The sequence below is a fragment of the Gallus gallus genome, chromosome 1 (assembly GCF_016699485.2).
Source record: "Gallus gallus isolate bGalGal1 chromosome 1, bGalGal1.mat.broiler.GRCg7b, whole genome shotgun sequence".
Classification (NCBI taxonomy): domain Eukaryota; kingdom Metazoa; phylum Chordata; class Aves; order Galliformes; family Phasianidae; genus Gallus; species Gallus gallus.
Window position 1 is genome coordinate 364,853 of NC_052532.1, and position 24,220 is coordinate 389,072.

The window sequence follows — 24,220 nt, forward strand, 5'->3', positions numbered from 1 at the left end:
CGGACAGGATATGGGATATGGGATCTGGACAGGATATGGGATCGGGACAGGATATGGGATGTGGGATCAGGATGGGTTATGGAATCCGGACGGGATATGGGATCCGGATGGGATATGGGATATGGGATCAGGACGGGATATGGGTTATGGGATCGGGATGGGATATGGGATGAGGGATCAGGATGGGTTATGGGATCCGGATGGGATATGGGATCAGGACAGGTTATGGGATCGGGACAGGATATGGGATCGGGATGGGATATGGGATATGGGATCAGGACAGGTTATGGGATCAGGACAGGATATGGGATATGGGATCGGGACAGGATATGGGATCGGGATGGGATATGGGATCAGGACGGGTTATGGGTTCAGGACGGGATACGGGATATGGGATCAGGACAGGTTATGGGATCGGGACGGGATATGGGATCAGGACGGGATATGGGATATGGGATCGGGACGGGATATGGGATATGGGATCGGGACGGGTGATGGGACCACGACGTGGCCCTGCCGGCCCCACAGATGCGGGCCATCCTGGACCGCGTTGGCTGCTGCATCGTGGGGCAGAGCGCCGAGTTGGTGCCGGCCGACCGCGTGCTGTACGGCCTGCGGGACGTCACCGCCACCATCGACAGCGTCCCGCTCATCACCGGTAGGGGGCGCTGCGGGGACCGCGACCCCCCCCACAACCCTCCCATCCCCCGGGGGGGGGTCGGGACCGCAGCGACCCCCCCGAACGCCGCCCTTCCTCAGCCTCCATCCTAAGCAAGAAAGCGGCCGAGCGCATCTCGGCGTTGGTGCTGGACGTGAAGTTCGGCAGCGCAGCCCTCTGCCCCACGTTGGAGAGCGCGCGGGGGTTGGCGCACAGCCTGGTGAGACCCCCCCCACACACCCCAAAACCCCAAACCCAGAGGGTCGGAGCCCCCCGGCGGGGGGGGCGGTCGCATCCCGGCCGTGGTCCCGCGCAGGTGGAGGTGGGGGAGGAGTTGGGCATCCGCACGGCAGCGGTGCTGAGCCGCATGGATGAGCCGCTCGGCCGATGCGTGGGGGCCGCGCTGGAGGTGTTGGAGGCGCTGCAGTGCATGGACGGGAGGGGGCCGAAGGAGCTGAGGGAGCTCGTGACACTGCTGGGTGAGGGGGGGGGAAGGATAGGGGGGGAAGGGGATGGGGGGGGGATGGGATGGGAGGGGTGTGGAAGGGGATAAGGATAGGGATGGAAGGGGATAGGGGGGGTGTGGAAGGGGTGGGGGTGATAGGGATGGGGATAAGGATAGGGATGGAAGGGGATAGGGGTGGGGATGGGATGGGGTGGGGGTGTGGAAGGGGATAGAGATGGGGATGGGGATAAGGATAGGGATGGGGATAAGGATAGGGATGGAAGGGGATAGGGGGGGGGATGGGATGGGGGGGGTGTGGAAGGGGATAGGGATGGGGATAAGGATAGGGATAAGGATAGGGATGGGGATAAGGATAGGGATGGAAGGGGATAGGGGTGGGGATGGGATGGGGTGGGGGTGTGGAAGGGGATAGGGATGGGGATAAGGATAGGGATGGGGATAAGGATAGGGATGGAAGGGGATGGGGGGGATGGGGATAAGGATAGGAGTGGAAGGGGATAGGGGTGGAAGGGGATAGGGGTGGGGATGGGATAGGGGGGGTGTGGAAGAGGATAGGGACGGGGATAAGGATAGGGATGGAAGGGGATAGGGGTGGGGATGGGATGGGGTGGGGGTGTGGAAGGCAATGGGGATGGGGATGATGGGGATGGGGATGATGGGGATGGGGATGATGGGGATGGGGATGATGGGGATGGGGATGGGATGGGGATGATTGATAGGCATGGAAGGGGATAGGGATGGAGATGGGATAGGGATGGAGATGGGATAGGGATGGGGATGGGATAGGGATGGGGATGATGGGGACGGGGATGGGGATAAGGATAGGGATGGGGATAAGGATAGGGATGGGATGGGGATGATTGATAGGGATGGAAGGGGATAGGGGTGGGGATGGGGTGGGGGGGTGTGGAAGGGGATAGGGATGGAGATGGGATAGGGATGGGGACGGGATAGGGATGGGGATGGGATAGGGATGGGAATAACTGATAGGGATGGGAATAACTGATAGAGATGGGGATAATTGATTGATAGGGATGGGGATGGGATGGGGGGATGGGGGTGGGGATAGGGGTGTGGAAGGGGATAGGGATGGGGATGGGATAGGGATGGGGATGGGATGGGGGTGAGACAGGGATGGAGATGGGGATAAGGGTGGGATGGGGTGGGGATGGGAGGGTGGGGTTGGGGATGTGGGTGGGATGGGGATAGGGATGGGCATAATAGGGATGGGGATGGGGGTCGGGGTGAGGGTGGGAGTGGGGATGGGGTGGAGATAGAGATAGGGATGGGGATATGGATGGGGGTGGGGATGGAGTGGAGATGGGGTGGGTGGGGATGGGATGGGATGGGTATGGGGGTGGGGGTAGGGATGGTGTGGAGGTGGGGGTGGGGATAGGGGTGTGGAAGGGGATGAGATGGGGATGGGATGGGGGTGGGATGGGACATGGGGGGTCCGGGGGGTGGGGATAAGGATGTGGGCTGGGATGTGCTGGACCGGCCGTTGCCCGTAGTCGCACACAGACCCCCTCCCCCGCCCCCGCCCCCCCCCCCAACCCCTCAGCCCACCCCCTGCGTCCCACTCCATCCCTCCCCCCCCCCCCATCCCCTCACCCCCCTCCCCAGCTGGACGCTCTCAGCCCCCCTCCCCCTTTAGGACCCCCATCCCCCCACCAGCCCGGCCTCCCCCCGGACCTCACGGGGGTCCCACGCTGTCCCCACAGGGGGGCTGCTGCTGTGGCAATGTGGGATGGCGGCGACCCCGGAGGGGGGCGGGGAGCGCCTGGGGAGGGCTTTGGACGACGGTTCGGCTCTGAGCACCTTTGAAGCAATGCTGGAGGCTCAGGGGGTACCCCCGACCACCGCCCGGGCGTTGTGCGCCGGGACCCCCCAACAACGCCGCCGGGTCCTGGGGGGGGCGACAACCGTCGAGGAGCTGCGGGCGCCCCACGATGGTGAGGGGTTGGGGGGGGGGAGGGGAGCTCCGACTTCATCCCACAGCCCCATCCCCACCCACATCGTCCTCCCCCCCCACAGCCCCACCCCCAACAACCTACAGCCCCATTCCAACCCACGCCCCCGTCCCACCCACAGCCCCATCCCACCCACAGCCCCACCCCACCAACCCACAGCCCCATCCCCACCCGCAGCTCCACCCACAGTCCCATCCTCACCCCTATCCCCGTCCCCACCTGCACACCCACCCCCACCCGCACCCCTTCCCAACCTACAGCCCCATCCCAACTCCCATCCTCCTTCCCACCCGCACCCCCATCCACACCCGCACCCCCATTCCCACCCACAGCCCCATCCTCCTCCCCACCCCCATCCCCACCCACAGCCCCCTCTCCACCCCTATCCCCATCCCAACCCGCACCCCCATCCCAACCCCTATCCCCGTCCCCACTCACAGCCCCATCCCCAACAACCCACAGCCCCACCCCCATCCCCACCCTCAGCCCCCTCCTCACCCCTATCCCCATCCCAACCTGCACCCCCATTCCCACCCCAATCCCCATCCCCACCCGCAGCCCCACCCACAGTCCCATCCCCACCCCTATCCCTATCCCAACCCACACCCCCATCCCCACCCCTATCCCCGTCCCCACCCACAGCTCCATCCCCAACAACCTACAGCCCCATCCCAACCTGAACCCCCATTCCAACCCACGCCCCCATCCCCACCCACAGCCCCATCCCACCTACATCCCGCCCCCCTGAGCCCCCCGCCCCCCTATAACCCAGCAGCCCCCTGCAGCGCCTGCACCCTCCCCCCCCAGCCCCCGCCCCATATAACCCTATAACGCAACAGCCCCCTTGCAGCACCTCTACCCCCCCATCCCCCCACACCCCCATAACCCAATAGCCCCCCACCCCCTTTGAGCCCTCCGCCCCCCTATAACCCAGGAGCCCCCTGCAGCGCCCCTACCCTCCCCCCCCCGCCCCCTATAACCCTATAACCCAACAGCCCCCTGCAGCACCCCTACCCCCCCCAGCCCCCCGCCCCCCCATAACCCAATACCCCCCCGCCCCCCCCTGAGCCCCCCGCCCCCCCTATAACCCAAAAGCCCCCTGCAGCACCCCTACCCCCCCCCAGCCCCCCACCCCCCTGAGCCCCCTGCCCCCCTATAACCCAACAGCCCCCTGCAGCGCCCCTACCCTCCCCCCCAGCCCTCGCCCGCTATAACCCTATAACGCAACAGCCCCCTTGCAGCGCCCCTACCTCCCCAGCCCCCCGCCCCCCCCTATAACCCAGCAGCCCCCTGCAGTGCCTGCACCCTCCCCCCCCCAGCCCCCTCCCCCTATAACCCTATAACGCAACAGCCCCCTTGCAGCACCTCTACCCCCCCATCCCCCCACACCCCCATAACCCAATAGCCCCCCACCCCCTTTGAGCCCTCCGCCCCCCTATAACCCAACAGCCCCCTGCAGCACCCCTACCCCCCCCAGCCCCCTGCCCCCCTGAGCCCCCTGCCCCCCTATAACCCAGCAGCCCCCTGCAGCGCCCCTACCCTCCCCCCCCCGCCCCCTATAACCCTATAACCCAACAGCCCGCCTGCAGCACCCCTACCCCCCCAGCCCCCCGCCCCCCCCATAACCCAATACCCCCCCGCCCCCCCCGAACCCCCCGGCCCCCTATAACCCAACAGCCCCCTGCAGCGCCCCTACCCTCCCCCCCAGCCCTCGCCCCCTATAACCCTATAACCCAACAGCCCCCTTGCAGCGCCCCTACCTCCCCAGCCCCCCGCCCCCCCCATAACCCAACACCCCCCCGCCCCCGTATAACCCAACAGTCCCCTTGCAGTACCCCTACCCCCCTCAGCCCCCCGCCCCCCCCCGAGCCCTCTGCCCCCGTATAACCCAAAAGCCCCCTGCAGCACCCCTACTCCCCCAGCCCACCGCCCCCCCATAACCCAATACCCCCCCACCCCCCCTGAGCCCCCCGTCCCCGTATAACCCAGCAGCCCCCTGCAGCGCCCCTAACCCGCCCCAACCCCCCGCACCCCCATAACCCAACAGCCCTCCTGCAGCATCCCTACCCGCCCCCCACAGCCCCATAACCCAATACCCCCCCGCCCCCCTATAACCCAACAGCCCCCTGCAGCATCCCTCCCCGCCCCCCCCCAGCCCCCCGCACCCCCATAACCCAACAGCCCTACACCCCCCCGCCCCCAGCAGCGCTCCCCCCGGCCTCGTATTGGCCCCTCAATACGGCCCCGACTCCACCCCCCCCCCCCGGCCGCGTTGCGGTGCCGCCGCGGTGACCGTCGCGGTGTAGGCGCGGTGCTCGGGGTGGCCGCGCTGCCGTTGGCGCAGACGCTGAACGCGATGGGAGCCGGGCGGACCCGAACCGGGGAACGGATCGATCCCACCGTGGGAGCCGAGGTGTTGGTGGAGGCGGGGCAGCGCCTGCGGGAAGGTGAGGGGGGGGGGAGGTCCCGGTTCCGGTGCCGGTGCCGGTCCCGGTGCCGTATCCTGGTGCCAGTCCCAGAGGCGCATCCCAGTGCCGGTCCCGGTGCCACATCCTTGTGCTGCATCCCGGTGACGGTCCCAGTACCGGTTCTGGTCCCGGTCCCGATGCCGTATCCTGGTGCCAGTCCCAGAGCCGCATCCCAGTGCCGGTCCCGGTGTCACATCCTGGTGCCGCATCCTGGTGCTGGTCCCAGTACTGCATCCCGGTACCATACCCCAGAGCCACATCCCGGTGCCGGTCCCAGTACCGCATCCCGGTACCGTATCCCAGAGCCACATCCTGGTGACAGTCCCAGTACTGGTTCTGGTCCCGGTCCCGATGCCGTATCCTGGTGCCAGTCCCAGAGCCGCATCCCAGTGCCAGTCCCGGTGCCACATCCTGGCGCTGCATCCCGGTGACGGTCCCAGTACCGGTTCTGGTCCCGGTCCCGATGCCGTATCCTGGTGCCAGTCCCAGAGCCGCATCCCAGTGCCAGTCCCGGTGCCACATCCTGGCGCTGCATCCCGGTGCCGGTCCCAGTACCGCATCCCGGTACCGTATCCCACAGCCACATCCTGGTGCTGGTCCCAGTACCGCATCCCGGTACCGTATCCCAGAGCCACATCCCAGTGCCGGTCCCAGTGCCGTATCCTGGTGCGATCTCCTGGTACCGCATCCTGGTGCCGTATCCCAGTGCCACATCCCAGTGCCATATCCTGGTACCACATCCCGGTGCTGTATCCCGGTGCCACATCCCGGTGCTGGTCCAGGTGCCATATCCCATTGCCACATCCCAGAGCCGTATCCTGGTGCTGCATTGTGGTGCTGGTCCCGGTGCTGTATCCCGGTACCATATCACGGTGCTGTATCCCGGTGCCACAAATCAGTGCTGGACCCGGTGCCATATCCTGGTGCTGCATCCCGGTGCCGGTCCCAGTGCCATCTCCCGGTGCCACATCCCGGTCCCAGTCTCAGAGCCACATCCCGGTGCCGGTCTCAGTTTGGCATCCCGGTGCTGCATCCCGATTACAGTCCCCATGCTGCATCCCAGTTCCAAATCCCGGTGCCGTCTCCCGGTACCAGTCCTGGTGCCACATCCTGGTGCCGTATGGTGGTGCCGCATCCCAGTGCTGTGTCCCAGTTATGGTCCCGGTGCCGTATCCCGGTGCCACATCCAGATGGCACATCCCGGTGCCGGTCCCACTTCCGCATCCCGGTGCCATATCCTGGTGCTGGTCCTGGTGCCGCATTCCCATGCTGTAACCCGGTCCCGGTGCTGCATCCCAAAGCTGCATCCCGGTGCCGGTCCCAGTGCCGCATCCCGGTGCCATCTCCCGGTGCCATATCCCAGTGCCGTTCCATATCCCGGTTCCATATCCCGTTCCACATCCTGGTTCCATATCCCGGTACCACATCCCGGTGCCGGTCCCAGAGCCACATCCCATTACCATATCCCAGTACCATATCTCACTACCGGTCTCAGAGCTGCATCCCAGTACCATATCCCGGTACCAATCTCGGTGCCGTATCCCGGTGCCGCATCCTGGTGCCTGTGCCGCATCCCGATACTATATCTCTGTGCCACATCCCGGTTTCGAATGCTGGTGTGGTATCCTGGTGCCGGTCCCGGTGCCATAACGCAGTGCCGCATCCCGGTGTTGCATCCTGGCGTTGCATCCCCGTGCCATATTCCGGTGCCGGTCCCGGTGCCATCTCCCGGTGCTGCATCCCAGTGCTGTATCCCAGTTCCGGTCCTAAAGCCATCTCCCGGTGCCGGTCCAGGTGCCACATCTCAGTGCCATATCCCAGTACCAGCTCTGGTGCCGCATCCCAGTGCTGTATCCCGGTGCCGGTCCCGGTGCCATATCTCAGTGCTGTGTCCTGGTGCCAGTCTCAGTGCCGTATCCCGGTGCCACATCCCAGAGCCACATCCCGGTTCTGTATCCTGGTTCCGATCGCAGTGCTATCTCCTGGTGCTGCATCCCGGTGCTGTATCCCAGTCCCGGTCCCAGAGCCATATCCCGGTGCTGGTCCCAGTGCCGTATCCCAGTGCTGTGTCCTGGTGCCAGTCTCAATGCTGTATCCCGGTGCCACATCCCGGAGCCACATCCCGGTTCCGGTCGTAGTGCTATCTCCCGGTGCTGCATCCCGGTGCTGTATCCCGGTCCCGGTCCCAGAGCCATATCCTGGTGCTGGTCCAGGTGCCACATCTCAGTGCCATATCCCGGTGCTGGTCCCGGTGCCGTATCCTGGTGCCAACTCCCGGTGCTGCATCCCAGTGCCGTATCTCGGTGCCACATCCCGGTGTTGGTCCGGGTGCCTCATCCCGGTGCCACATCCCAGTGCTGCATTGTGGTACCGGTCCTGGTGCCATATCCCGGTACCATATCACGGTCCTGTATCCTGGTGCCACAAACCAGTGCTGGACCCAGTGCCACATCCTGGTGCTGCATCCCAGTGCCGCATCTTGGTGCCGGTCCCAGTGCTATCTCCCGGTGCCGGTCCAGGTGCTACATCTCAGTGCCGTATCCCAGTGCTGGTCCTGGTGCCATATCCCGGCGCTGGTCCCGGTGCCGCATCCCGGTGCTGTATCCCGGCACTGGTCCCGGTTCTGGTCCCAGGGCCTTATCCCAGTGCTGCATCCCAGTGCCCATCCCAGTGCCACATCCTGATGCCAGTCCCGGTGCCGTATCCTGGTGCCAATCCTGGTGTCATGTCCTGGTGCTGGACTCGGTGCCGTATCCCGGTGACGGTCCTGGTGCCATATCCTGGTGTTGCATCCCAGAGCTGTATTCTGGTGCTGTATCCCAGTGCTGGTCCTGGTGCCGGTTCCAATGCCATATGCCGGTGGCACATCCCAAAGGTGCATCCTGCTGCCATATTGTGGGGCTGCATCCCAGTGCTGTAACCCGGTCCCAGTCCCAGAGCTGCATTCTGGTCCCGGTTCTGGTGCCATATCCCGGTGCCGCATCCCAGAGCCAGTCCTGGTGCCGTATCCCAGTGCCACATCGCGGTGCCGGTCCCGGTGCCGCATCCCAGAGCTGCATCCCAGTGCCGGTCCCAGCGCCACATCCTGGTGCCTTATCCCAGAGTCATATCCCAGTGTTGCATCCTGGTTCCATATCCCGGTGCCATATCCCAGAGCCGCATCCCGGTGCCATATCCTGGTGCTGTATCCCGGTGCTGGTCCCGGTGCCATCTCCCGGTGCTGTATCCTGGTGCTGTAACCTGGTCCCGGTCCCAGAGCTGTATCCCAGTGCCACATCCCAGTACTGGTCCTGGTTCTGTATCCCAGTACCAGTCCCGGTGCCACATCCCGGTGCTGTATCCCAGTGCTGGTTCCGGTACCGTATCCCAGTGCTGCATCCCACTGCCATATCCCGGTGCCGTATCCTGGTTCCGTATCCCAGTGCCACGTCCCAGAGCCACATCCCGGTGCTGGTCCTGGTGCCGAAACCCAGTGCTGAATCCCAGAGCTGCATCCCGGTGCCATATCCCGTTGTCGAATCCTGGTTCTGGTCCTAGTGCCATATCCCGGTGCTGGACCCTGTTCTGCATCCTGGTGCTGCATCCCGGTGCCATATCCTGGTGCCACATATTTTGGTGCTGCATCCCAGAGCCGCATCCGGGTGCCCATCCCGGTGCCCGTCCCGGTACCGGTCCCGGTGCCTCATCCTGGTGCTGTATCCCAGAGCCGCATCACGGTGCCATATCCTGGTGCCATATCCCAGTGCCGGTCCCAGAGCTGCATCCCGGTGCCACATCTCGGTGCTGGTCCCGGTGCTGTATCCCAGTGCCGTATCCCAGTGCCACATCCCGGTGCCATATCCTGGTGCTGGTCCCGGTGCTGCATCCCAGTGCCATATCCCAGAGCTGTATCCCGGTGCCAGTCCCAGTGCTGGTCCGGTGCCATATCCTGGTGCCGGTCCCGGTGCTGTATCCCAGTGCCGTGTCCTGGTGCTGCATCCTTGTGCTGTATCCTGGTGCTGGTCCCGGTGCTGTATCCCAGAGCTGGATCCCGGTGCGCATCCTGGTGCCGGTCCCGGTACCACATCCTGGTGCCGTATCCAAGAACCGCATCCCAGTGTCATATCCCAGTGCCGGTCCCACTGCCACATCCTGGTGCCGGTCCTGGTGCCACATCCCACTGTCACATCCCAGTGCCATATCCCAGAGCCGCATCCCAGTGCTGGTCTCGGTTCTGCATACCGGTTCCACATCCCGGTTCCGTATCCCAGAGCTGCATCCCAGTGCCATATCCCTGTTCCCATCCCAGAGCCGTATCCCGGTACTGCATCCCGGTTCCATATCCCGGTGCCGTATCCCAGAGCTACATCCTGGTGCCGCATCCCAGTACCAATCTCAGTACCACATCACAGATCCTGGTGCCGGTCCCAGTGCCGGTGCCTGTGCTGTATCCCGGTGCCATATCTCAGTCCTGGTTCTGCATCACAGTGCCATATCCCAGTGCCACATCCCAGTGCTGCATCCCGGTGCCGTATCCCGGTGCCATATCCCAGTCCCGGTGCTGCATCCCGGTGTCATATCCCACTGTCATATCCCGGTGCCACATCCCAGTGCTGGTCCTGGTCCCATATCCCGGGGCCGCATCCTGGGGCCGGTTCTGATGCCTTATATCGGTTCTGCATCCTGGTGCTGTATCCCGGTGCCGGTCCCAGTGCCACACCCCGGTGCCGTATCCCAGTGCTGTATCCCAGTGCCGCATCCCCATTCCACATCCCACTTCTGAATCCTGGTGCCGGTCCTGGTGCCAGTTCCAATGCTGTATCCCTTTGTAGCATCCTGGTGCCGTATCCCAGTGCTGGTCCCAGAGTCACATCCCAGAGCTGCATCCTGGTACCGGTCCAAATACTGCATCCCGGTGCCGGTCCCAGAACTGCATCCCAGTGCTATATCCCGGTGCCACATCCCAGAGCCACATCCCAGTGTTGAATCCCAGTGCTGGTCCCAGTGTTGCATCCCAGTGCCTCATCCCGGTGTCGTATCCTGGTGCTGGTGCCTGTGCCGTATCCCGGTACCGCATCCCGGTGCCACATCCCGGTGTCACATCCTGGTGCCGTATCCCAGAGCCGCATCCCAGTGCTGGTCCTGGTTCTGCATCCCAGTTCCATATCCCGGTACCGTATCCCAGAGCTGCATCCCAGTGTCCATCCCAGAGTCATATCCCAGTGCTGCATCCCAGTTCCATATCCTGGTGCCGTATCCCAGAGCCGCATCCCGGTACCAATCTCGGTACCACATCACAGCTCCGCATCCCGGTGCCGGTCCCAGTGCTGGTGCTTGTGCTATGTCCCGGTGCTGCATCCCGGTGCTGCATCCCGATGCTGGTCCCGGCGCCGCATCCCAGGGCTGGTCCTGGTGCCGTATCCCACTGTCGCATCCCGATACCGGTCCCAGTGCCATGTCCCGGTGCCAGTCCCAAAACCCGATTCTGGATTCTGGTGCCGTATCCCGGTGCCACATCCAAGAGCCACATCCTGGTGCCGGTACCGGTGTTGCATCCCAGTCCCAGACCCAGTGCCATATCCCAGTGCTAGACCCGATTCTGCATCCCGGTACCGCACCCTGATGCTGCATCCCGGTGCCGGTCCCGGTACCACAGCCTGGTGCTGTGTCTTGGTGCTGCATCCCAGTGCCATATCCTAGTGCCGTATCCCATTTTCACATCCTGATGCCAATCCCGCTGCCGCATCCTGGTGCCGGTCCTGGTGCCGGTCCCGGTGCCACATCCCAGAGTCATATCCCAGTGTTGCATCCCGGTACCATATCCCGGTGTCGCATCCCAGTGCCGTATCCTGGCGCTGGTCCCAGTGCCGCATCCCGGTGCCGTATCCCGGTACCAGTCTCAGTGCCACATCACAGTTCTGCATCCCAGTGCCGGTCCCAGTGCTGCATCCCGGTGCCGGTCCCGGTACCACATCCCGGTGCCATATCCCAGTGGGGTATCCCGGTGCCATATCCCAGTGGGGTATCCCAGTGCCATATCCCAGAGCCACATCCCAGTGTCGGTCCTGGTTCTGCATACCGGTTCCATATCCTGGTACCACATCCCAAAGCCACATCCTGGTGCCGTAACCTGGTCCCGGTCCTGGTGCCTTATCCCGGTGCCGTAACCCGGTCCCGGTCCTGGTGCCGTATCCCAGTGCCGTAACCCGGTCCCGGTTCCGGTGCCACATCCCGGTGCTGTATCCCGGTGCTGCATCGTGGTGCCGTATCCTGGTTTCGGACCCAGTGCCCTAACCCGGTGCTGCATCCCGCTGCTGTCTCCCTGTTCCGGTCCGAGTGCCACATCCCGGTTCCGAATCCCGGTGCCGCATCCCGGTCCCGGTCCCGGTACCGTATCACAGCGTCCCGTCCCTCTGCCCGCAGGCGACCCCTGGCTGCGGCTGCACCACAACGGCCGCGTCGGTACCGCGCATCGCCGGGCGCTGCAGAGCGCGCTGCTGCTGGCACCGGACCCGGCCCACGGAACCGACACCGACACCGACACCGGCACCGCCGCCCCGTCCCGCATCGCCGCCATCATCCTGCCCCGCACGGAGCCCCGCGGGGCGGCACAGCAATAACGGCGGCGGGGATCCGTCAGAGGAGCAACGGGAGCGAAACCGAACCGACCCGGAACCGCAGCGGCACCAAAGCGACCCGGAACCGCAGTGACGGCGAACCGCTCTGCGCTCCGCTGGGCGGATGAGGGCGGAACAGCGCCCCCTGGTGGACACTGCGCCGCGGTCCTCCCAGAGGACATATATATGTGTGTATGTCGACGTGGGTCTATGTATGACGATGTATGTCGATGTATGTTGATGTATGACGATGTATGACCACGTATGTTGATGTATGACGATGTATGTCTGTGTATGTCCATGTATGTTGATGTATGTCGATGTGTGTCTGTGTATGTTAATGTATGTCAATGTATGGCTATGTATGTAGATATATGTCAATGTATGTCTGTGTATGTCAGTGAGTGTCTATGTATGTCTATGTATGTCCACATATGTCTGTATATGTCTATGTATGTGGCTGTATGTTGATGCATGACTATGTACAACTATGTATGTTGATGTATGTCGATGTATGTCAACCTATGCCTATGTATGTTGGATGTATGTCAACGTATGTCGATGCATGACTATGTACAACTATGTATGTTCATGTATACTGATGTATGTTGATGTATGTCAGTGTATGTTGATCTATGACCATGTATGTTGGATGTATGTCAATGTATGACTATGTACAACTACATATGTCAATGTATGTCAACCTATGCCTATGTATGCTGGATGTATGTCCATGTATGTCGATGCATGACTATGTACAACTATGTATGTTGATGTATACTGATGTATGTTGATGTATGTCAGTGTATGTTGATCTATGACCATGTATGTTGGATGTATGTCCATGTATGTCGATGTATGACTACGTACAACTACATATGTCGATGTATGTCAACCTATGCCTATGTATGTCGGGTGTATGACCATGTATGTCCATGTATGTCGATATATGTCCATGTATGTCGATGTCTGTATCAATACATGCACAGACGGCACCAATCCGTGTCGGGTCAGCATGAATTCCTGTGCAGCATTTTGTGAGATGCGTTGCAGGGACCCGCAGGGCGTTGGGCAGAGCAGAGAACAGATGGTGACCACAGCGCTTCTGGGATAGCACAGCAATCATCACAGCACTGCAGCACCATCACAGCACCATCACAGCACCATCACAGCACCATCACAGCACTGCAGCACCATCACAGCACCATCACAGCACCATCACAGCACTGCAGCACCATCACAGCACCATCACCATCACAGCACCATCACCATCACAGCACCATCACAGCACCGTCACAGCACCATCACAGCACCATCACAGCACCATCACAGCACCGTCACAGCACCATCACAGCACTATCACAGCACCATCACAGCACCATCACAGCACCATCACAGCACTGCAGCACCATCACAGCACCATCACAGCACTGCAGCACCATCACAGCACCATCACAGCACTGCAGCAGAATCACAGCACCATCACAGCACCATCACAGCACTGCAGCACCATCACAGCACCGTCACAGCACCGTCACAGCACCGTCACAGCACCGTCACAGCACCATCACAGCACCATCACAGCACCATCACAGCACCATCACAGCACCATCACAGCACTGCAGCACCATCACAGCACCATCACAGCACCATCACAGCACTGCAGCACCATATCAGCACCATCACAGCACCATCACAGCACTGCAGCACCATCTCAGCACCATCACAGCACCATCACAGCACTGCAGCACCATCACAGCACTGCAGCACCATCACAGCACCATCACAGCACCATCACAGCATCATCACAGCACTGCAGCACCATCACAGCACCATCACAGCACCATCACAGCACTGCAGCGCCATCACAGCACCATCACAGCACCATCACAGCGCCATCACAGCACCATCACAGCACCATCACAGCACCATCACAGCACGATCACAGCACCATCACAGCACTGCAGCACCATCACAGCACCATCACAGCACCATCACAGCACTGCAGCACCATCACAGCACCATCACAGCACCATCACAGCACCATCACAGCACCATCACAGCACCATCACAGCACTGCAGCACCATCACAGCACCATCACAGCACCATCACAGCACCATCACAGCACTGCAGCACCATCACAGCACTGCAGCACCATCACAGCACCATCACAGCACCATCACAGCACCATCACAGCACCATCACAGCATCACAGCACCATCACAACACCATCACAGCACCATCACAGCACCATCACAGCACCGTCACAGCACTGCAGCACCATCACAGCACCATCACAGCACCATCACAGCATCACAGCACCATCACAACACCATCACAGCACCATCACAGCACCGTCACAGCACCATCACAGCACTGCAGCACCATCACAGCACTGCAGCACCATCACAGCACCATCACAGCACTGCAGCACCATCACAGCACTGCAGCACCATCACAGCACCATCACAGCACTGCAGCACCATCACAGCACCATCACAGCACCATCACAGCACCATCACAGCACTGCAGCACCATCACAGCACTGCAGCACCATCACAGCACCATCACAGCACTGCAGCACCATCACAGCACCATCACAGCACTGCAGCACCATCACAGCACTGCAGCACCATCACAGCACCATCACAGCACCATCACAGCACCATCACAGCACTGCAGCACCATCACAGCACCATCACAGCACTGCAGCACCATCACAGCACCATCACAGCACCATCACAGCACCGTCACAGCACCATCACAGCACCGTCACAGCACCATCACAGCACCATCACAGCACTGCAGCACCATCACAGCACCATCACAGCACTGCAGCACCATCACAGCACCATCACAGCACCGTCACAGCACCATCACAGCACCGTCACAGCACCATCACAGCACCATCACAGCACTGCAGCACCATCACAGCACTGCAGCACCATCACAGCACTGCAGCACCATCACAGCACCATCACAGCACCATCACAGCACTGCAGCACCATCACAGCACCATCACAGCACCATCACAGCACCATCACAGCACTGCAGCACCATCACAGCACTGCAGCACCATCACAGCACCATCACAGCACTGCAGCACCATCACAGCACCATCACAGCACTGCAGCACCATCACAGCACTGCAGCACCATCACAGCACTGCAGCACCATCACAGCACCATCACAGCACCGTCACAGCACCATCACAGCACTGCAGCACCATCACAGCACCATCACAGCACTGCAGCACCATCACAGCACCGTCACAGCACCATCACAGCACTGCAGCACCATCACAGCACCATCACAGCACCATCACAGCACCATCACAGCACCATCACAGCACCATCACAGCACCATCACAGCACCATCACAGCATCATCACAGCACCATCACAACACCGTCACAGCACCATCACAGCACCATCACAGCACCATCACAGCACTGCAGCACCATCACAGCACCATCACAGCACTGCAGCACCATCACAGCACCATCACAGCACCATCACAGCACTGCAGCACCATCACAGCACCATCACCATCACAGCACCATCACCATCACAGCACCATCACAGCACCGTCACAGCACCATCACAGCACCATCACAGCACCATCACAGCACCATCACAGCACCATCACAGCACCATCACAGCACTGTCACAACACCATCACAGCACCGTCACAGCACCGTCACAGCACTGCAGCACCATCACAGCACCATCACAGCACCATCACAACACTGCAGCACCATCACAACACCATCTTAGCACTGCAGCACCATCACAGCACCATCACAGCACCATCACAGCACCATCACAGCACCGTCACAGCACCATCACAGCACTGCAGCACCATCACAGCACCATCACAGCACCATCTCAGCACCATCACAGCACCATCACAGCACCATCACAGCACTGCAGCACCATCACAGCACCATCACAGCACCATCACAGCACTGCAGCACCATCACAGCACCATCACAGCACCATCACAGCACCATCACAGCACCGTCACAACACCATCACAGCACCATCACAGCACCATCACCATCACAGCACCATCACAGCACCATCACAGCACCGTCACAGCACCATCACAGCACTGCAGCACCATCACAGCACCGTCACAGCACTGCAGCACCATCACAGCACCATCACAGCACCATCACAGCACCATCACAGCACCATCACCATCACAGCACCATCACAGCACCGTCACAGCACCATCACAGCACCATCACAGCACCATCACAGCACCATCACAGCACCGTCACAGCACCATCACAGCACTGCAGCACCGTCACAGCACCATCACAGCACCATCACAGCACCATCACAGCACTGCAGCACCATCACAGCACTGCAGCACCATCACAGCACCATCACAGCACCATCACAGCACCATCACAGCACCGTCACAGCACCATCACAGCACTGCAGCACCATCACAGCACCATCACAGCACTGCAGCACCATCACAGCACCGTCACAGCACTGTCACAACACCATCACAGCACCATCACAGCACCATCACAGCACCATCACAGCACCATCACAGCACCATCACAGCATCATCACAGCACCATCACAACACCGTCACAGCACCATCACAGCACCATCACAGCACCATCACAGCACCATCACAGCACTGCAGCACCATCACAGCACCATCACCATCACAGCACCATCACCATCACAGCACCATCACAGCACCGTCACAGCACCATCACAGCACCATCACAGCACCATCTCAGCACCATCACAGCACCATCACAGCACCATCACAGCACTGTCACAGCACCATCACAGCACCATCACAGCACTGCAGCACCATCACAGCACCGTCACAGCACCGTCACAGCACTGCAGCACCATCACAGCACCATCACAACACCATCACAGCACTGCAGCACCATCACAGCACTGCAGCACCATCACAGCACCATCACAGCACCATCACAGCACCATCACAGCATCATCACAACACCATCACAGCACCATCACAGCACTGCAGCACCATCACAGCACCATCACAGCACCGTCACAGCACTGCAGCACCATCACAGCACCATCACAGCACTGCAGCACCATCACAGCACCATCACAGCACCATCACAGCACCATCACAGCACTGCAGCACCATCACAGCACCATCACAGCACCATCACAGCACCATCACAGCACCATCACAGCACCATCACAGCACCATCACAGCACCATCACAGCATCATCACAACACCATCACAGCACTGCAGCACCATCACAGCATCACAGCACCATCACAGCACCATCACAGCACCATCACAGCACCGTCACAGCACCATCACAGCACTGCAGCACCATCACAGCACCATCACAGCACTGCAGCACCATCACAGCACTGCAGCACCATCACAGCACCATCACAGCACCGTCACAGCACCATCACAGCACTGCAGCACCATCACAGCACCATCACAGCACCATCACAGCACCATCACAGCACTGCAGCGCCATCTCAGCACCATCACAGCACCATCACAGCACTGCAGCACCATCACAGCACCATCACAGCACCATCACAGCACCGTCACAGCACTGCAGCACCATCACAGCACCATCACAGCACTGCAGCGCCATCACAGCACCATCACAGCACCATCACAGCACCATCACAGCACTGCAGCACCATCACAGCACCATCACAGCACTGCAGCACCATCACAGCACCATCACAGCACCATCACAGCACTGCAGCACCATCACAGCACCATCACAGCACCATCACAGCACCATCACAGCACCATCACAGCACTGCAGCACCATCACAGCACCATCACAGCACCATCACAGCACTGCAGCACCATATCAGCACCATCACAGCACCATCACAGCACTGCAGCACCATCACAGCACCATCTCAGCACCATCACAGCACCATCACAGCACCATCACAGCACCATCACAGCACCATCACAGCACCGTCACAGCACCATCACAGCACTGCAGCACCATCACAGCACCATCACAGCACCATCACAGCACCATCACAGCACTGCAGCACCATCACAGCACCATCACAGCACCATCACAGCACCATCTCAGCACCATCACAGCACTGCAGCACCATCACAGCACCATCACAGCACTGCAGCGCCATCACAGCACCATCACAGCACCATCACAGCACTGCAGCACCATCACAGCACTGCAGCGCCATCACAGCACCATCACAGCACCATCACAGCACTGCAGCACCATCACAGCACCATCACAGCACCATCACAGCACCATCACAGCACCATCACAGCACCATCACAGCACCATCACAGCACCATCACAGCACCGTCACAGCACCATCACAGCACCATCACAGCACTGCAGCACCATCACAGCACCGTCACAGCACTGCAGCACCATCACAGCACCATCACAGCACCATCACAGCACCGTCACAGCACCATCACAGCACTGCAGCACCATCACAGCACCGTCACAGCACTGCAGCACCATCACAGCACCATCACAGCACCATCACAGCACCATCACAGCACTGCAGCACCATCACAGCACCATCACAGCACCGTCACAGCACCATCACAGCACCGTCACAGCACCATCACAGCACCATCACAGCACCATCACAGCACTGCAGCACCATCACAGCACTGCAGCACCATCACAGCACTGCAGCACCATCACAGCACCATCACAGCACCATCACAGCACTGCAGCACCATCACAGCACCATCACAGCACCATCACAGCACCATCACAGCACTGCAGCACCATCACAGCACTGCAGCACCATCACAGCACCATCACAGCACTGCAGCACCATCACAGCACTGCAGCACCATCACAGCACCATCACAGCACTGCAGCACCATCACAGCACCATCACAGCACTGCAGCACCATCACAGCACCATCACAGCACCATCACAGCACCGTCACAGCACCATCACAGCACCATCACAGCACTGCAGCACCATCACAGCACTGCAGCACCATCACAGCACTGCAGCACCATCACAGCACCATCACAGCACCGTCACAGCACCATCACAGCACTGCAGCACCATCACAGCACCATCACAGCATCATCACAGCACCATCACAACACCGTCACAGCACCATCACAGCACCATCACAGCACCATCACAGCACCATCACAGCACTGCAGCACCATCACAGCACCATCACAGCACTGCAGCACCATCACAGCTCCATCACAGCACCATCACAGCACTGCAGCACCATCACAGCACCATCACCATCACAGCACCATCACCATCACAGCACCATCACAGCACCGTCACAGCACCATCACAGCACCATCACAGCACCATCACAGCACCATCACAGCACCATCACAGCACCATCACAGCACTGTCACAACACCATCACAGCACCGTCACAGCACCGTCACAGCACTGCAGCACCATCACAGCACCGTCACAGCACCATCACAACACTGCAGCACCATCACAACACCATCTTAGCACTGCAGCACCATCACAGCACCATCACAGCACCATCACAGCACCGTCACAGCACCATCACAGCACTGCAGCACCATCACAGCACCATCACAGCACCATCTCAGCACCATCACAGCACCATCACAGCACCATCACAGCACTGCAGCACCATCACAGCACCATCACCATCACAGCACCATCACCATCACAGCACCATCACCATCACAGCACCATCACAGCACCATCACAGCACCATCACAGCACCGTCACAGCACCATCACAGCACTGCAGCACCGTCACAGCACCATCACAGCACCATCACAGCACTGCAGCACCATCACAGCACCATCACAGCACTGCAGCACCATCACAGCACCGTCACAGCACTGTCACAACACCATCACAGCACCATCACAGCACCATCACAGCACCATCACAGCACCATCACAGCACCATCACAGCATCATCACAGCACCATCACAACACCGTCACAGCACCATCACAGCACCATCACAGCACCATCACAGCACCATCACAGCACTGCAGCACCATCACAGCACCATCACCATCACAGCACCATCACCATCACAGCACCATCACAGCACCGTCACAGCACCATCACAGCACCATCACAGCACTGTCACAACACCATCACAGCACCGTCACAGCACCGTCACAGCACTGCAGCACCATCACAGCACCATCACAGCACCATCACAGCACTGCAGCACCATCACAGCACTGCAGCACCATCACAGCACCATCACAACACCATCACAGCACTGCAGCACCATCACAGCACTGCAGCACCATCACAGCACCATCACAGCACCATCACAGCACCATCACAGCATCATCACAACACCATCACAGCACCATCACAGCACTGCAGCACCATCACAGCACCATCACAGCACTGCAGCGCCATCACAGCACCATCACAGCACCATCACAGCACCATCACAGCACCATCACAGCACCATCACAGCACTGCAGCACCATCACAGCACCATCACAGCACCATCACAGCACTGCAGCACCATCACAGCACCATCACAGCACCATCACAGCACCATCACAGCACCATCACAGCACCGTCACAGCACCATCACAGCACTGCAGCACCATCACAGCACCATCACAGCACTGCAGCACCATCACAGCACCATCACAGCACCATCACAGCACCATCACAGCACTGCAGCACCATCACAGCACCATCACAGCACCATCACAGCACCATCACAGCACCATCACAGCACCGTCACAGCACCATCACAGCACTGCAGCACCATCACAGCACCATCACAGCACTGCAGCACCATCACAGCACCATCACAGCATCATCACAACACCATCACAGCACTGCAGCACCATCACAGCACCATCACAGCACCATCACAGCACCATCACAGCACCATCACAGCACCGTCACAGCACCATCACAGCACTGCAGCACCATCACAGCACCATCACAGCACTGCAGCACCATCACAGCACCATCACAGCACCATCACAGCACCATCACAGCACCATCACAGCACCATCACAGCACTGCAGCACCATCACAGCACCATCACAGCACTGCAGCACCATCACAGCACCATCACAGCACTGCAGCACCATCACAGCACCATCACAGCACCATCACAGCACCATCACAGCACCGTCACAGCACCATCACAGCACTGCAGCACCATCACAGCACCATCACAGCACCATCACAGCACCATCACAGCGCCATCACAGCACTGCAGCACCATCACAGCACCATCACAGCACCATCACAGCACTGCAGCACCATCACAGCACTGCAGCACCATCACAGCACCATCACAGCACCGTCACAGCACCATCACAGCACTGCAGCACCATCACAGCACCATCACAGCACCATCACAGCACCATCACAGCACTGCAGCGCCATCTCAGCACCATCACAGCACCATCACAGCACTGCAGCACCATCACAGCACCATCACAGCACCATCACAGCACCGTCACAGCACTGCAGCACCATCACAGCACCATCACAGCACTGCAGCGCCATCACAGCACCATCACAGCACCATCACAGCACCATCACAGCACTGCAGCACCATCACAGCACCATCACAGCACCATCACAGCACCATCACAGCACTGCAGCACCATCACAGCACCATCACAGCACCATCACAGCACTGCAGCACCATCTCAGCACCATCACAGCACCATCACAGCACCATCACAGCACTGCAGCACCATCACAGCACCATCACAGCACCATCACAGCACTGCAGCACCATCTCAGCACCATCACAGCACCATCACAGCACCATCACAGCACCATCACAGCACCATCACAGCGCCATCACAGCACCATCACAGCACCATCACAGCACCATCACAGCACCATCACAGCACCATCACAGCACCATCACAGCACTGCAGCACCATCACAGCACCATCACAGCACTGCAGCACCATCACAGCACCATCACAGCACCATCACAGCACCGTCACAGCACCATCACAGCACTGCAGCACCATCACAGCACCATCACAGCACTGCAGCACCATCACAGCACTGCAGCACCATCACAGCACCATCACAGCACTGCGGCACCATCACAGCACTGCAGCACCATCACAGCACCATCACAGCACTGCAGCACCATCACAGCACCATCACAGCACCATCACAGCACCATCACAGCACCATCACAGCACTGCAGCACCATCACAGCACCATCACAGCACCATCACAGCACCATCACAGCACTGCAGCACCATCACAGCACTGCAGCACCATCACAGCACCATCACAGCACCATCACAGCACCATCACAGCACCATCACAGCACCATCACAGCACTGCAGCACCATCACAGCACCATCACAACACCATCACAGCACCATCACAGCACCATCACAGCACCATCACAACACCATCACAGCACCATCACAGCACCATCACAGCACCATCACAGCACCATCACAGCACTGCAGCACCATCACAGCACCATCACAACACCATCACAGCACCGTCACAGCACTGCAGCACCATCACAGCACCATCACAGCACCATCACAACACCATCACAGCACCATCACAACACCATCACAGCACCATCACATCACCATCACAGCACCGTCACAGCACCATCACAGCACCATCACAGCACTGCAGCACCATCACAGCACCATCACAGCACCATCACAGCACTGCAGCACCATCACAGCACCATCACAGCACCATCACAGCACTGCAGCACCATCACAGCACCATCACAGCACCATCACAACACCATCACAGCACCATCACAGCACCATCACAGCACCATCACAGCACCATCACAGCACCATCACAGCACTGCAGCACCATCACAGCACCATCACAGCACCATCACAGCACCATCACAGCACTGCAGCACCATCACAGCACCATCACAGCACCATCACAGCACCATCACAGCACCATCACAGCACCATCACAGCACCATCACAGCACTGCAGCGCCATCACAGCACCATCACAGCACTGCAGCACCATCACAGCACCGTCACAGCACCATCACAGCACTGCAGCACCATCACAGCACCATCACAGCACCATCACAGCACTGCAGCACCATCACAGCACTGCAGCACCATCACAGCACCATCACAGCACTGCAGCACCATCACAGCACCATCACAGCACCATCACAGCACTGCAGCACCATCACAGCACCATCACAGCACCATCACAGCACCATCGCAGCACCATCACAGCACTGCAGCACCATCACAGCACCATCACAGCACCGTCACAGCACCATCACAGCACCATCACAGCACCATCACAGCACCATCACAGCACCGTCACAGCACTGCAGCACCATCACAGCACCATCACAGCACTGCAGCACCATCACAGCACTGCAGCACCATCACAGCACCATCACAGCACCATCACAGCACTGCAGCACCATCACAGCACCATCACAGCACCATCACAGCACCATCACAGCACCATCACAGCACAGCAACACCATCACAACACCATCACAGCACCATCACAGCACCATCACAGCACCATCACAGCACTGCAGCACCATCACAGCACCATCACAGCACCATCACAGCACAGCAACACCATCACAACACCATCACAGCACCATCACAGCACCATCACAGCACCATCACAGCACTGCAGCACCATCACAGCACTGCAGCACCATCACAGCACCATCACAGCGCCATCACAGCACCATCACAGCACCATCACAGCACCATCACAGCACTGCAGCACCATCACAGCACCATCACAGCACCATCACAGCACTGCAGCACCATCACAGCACCGTCACAGCACTGCAGCACCATCACAGCACCATCACAGCACAATCACAACAACATCACAGCACCATCACAGCACCATCACAGCACTGCAGCACCATCGCAGCACCATCACAGCACTGCAGCACCGTCACAGCACCATCACAGCACCATCACAGCACCATCACAGCACCATCACAGCACCATCACAGCACCATCACAGCACTGCAGCACCATCACAGCACTGCAGCACCATCACAGCACTGCAGCACCATCACAGCACCATCA

The 24,220-nt window shown here is 59.9% G+C and overlaps 2 protein-coding genes across 6 annotated transcripts in view; both read left to right on the forward strand.

The window, feature by feature from the left end:
- Nucleotides 1-24,220, forward strand: part of LOC107055489 (C-type lectin domain family 2 member D-like) — a 134,836-nt gene that overhangs the window by 103,289 nt on the left and 7,327 nt on the right. The window lies entirely within an intron of this gene.
- On the forward strand, nt 7-13,178 carry LOC121109235 (thymidine phosphorylase). 4 transcript variants are annotated; one of them, XM_040702651.2, is made up of 6 exons: nt 7-658; nt 760-878; nt 975-1,137; nt 2,846-3,076; nt 5,401-5,541; nt 11,965-13,178. In XM_040702651.2, the coding sequence occupies exons 1-6, from the start codon at nt 529-531 to the stop codon at nt 12,159-12,161; spliced, it is 981 nt and encodes a 326-aa protein (XP_040558585.1). In that variant the 5' UTR covers nt 7-528; the 3' UTR covers nt 12,162-13,178. The 4 variants fall into 4 exon arrangements, with proteins under 4 accessions (XP_040558585.1, XP_040558582.1, XP_040558581.1 ...); XM_040702648.2 differs by lacking the exon at nt 975-1,137; XM_040702647.1 differs by lacking the exon at nt 11,965-13,178 and having other exon boundaries at nt 5,401-7,160.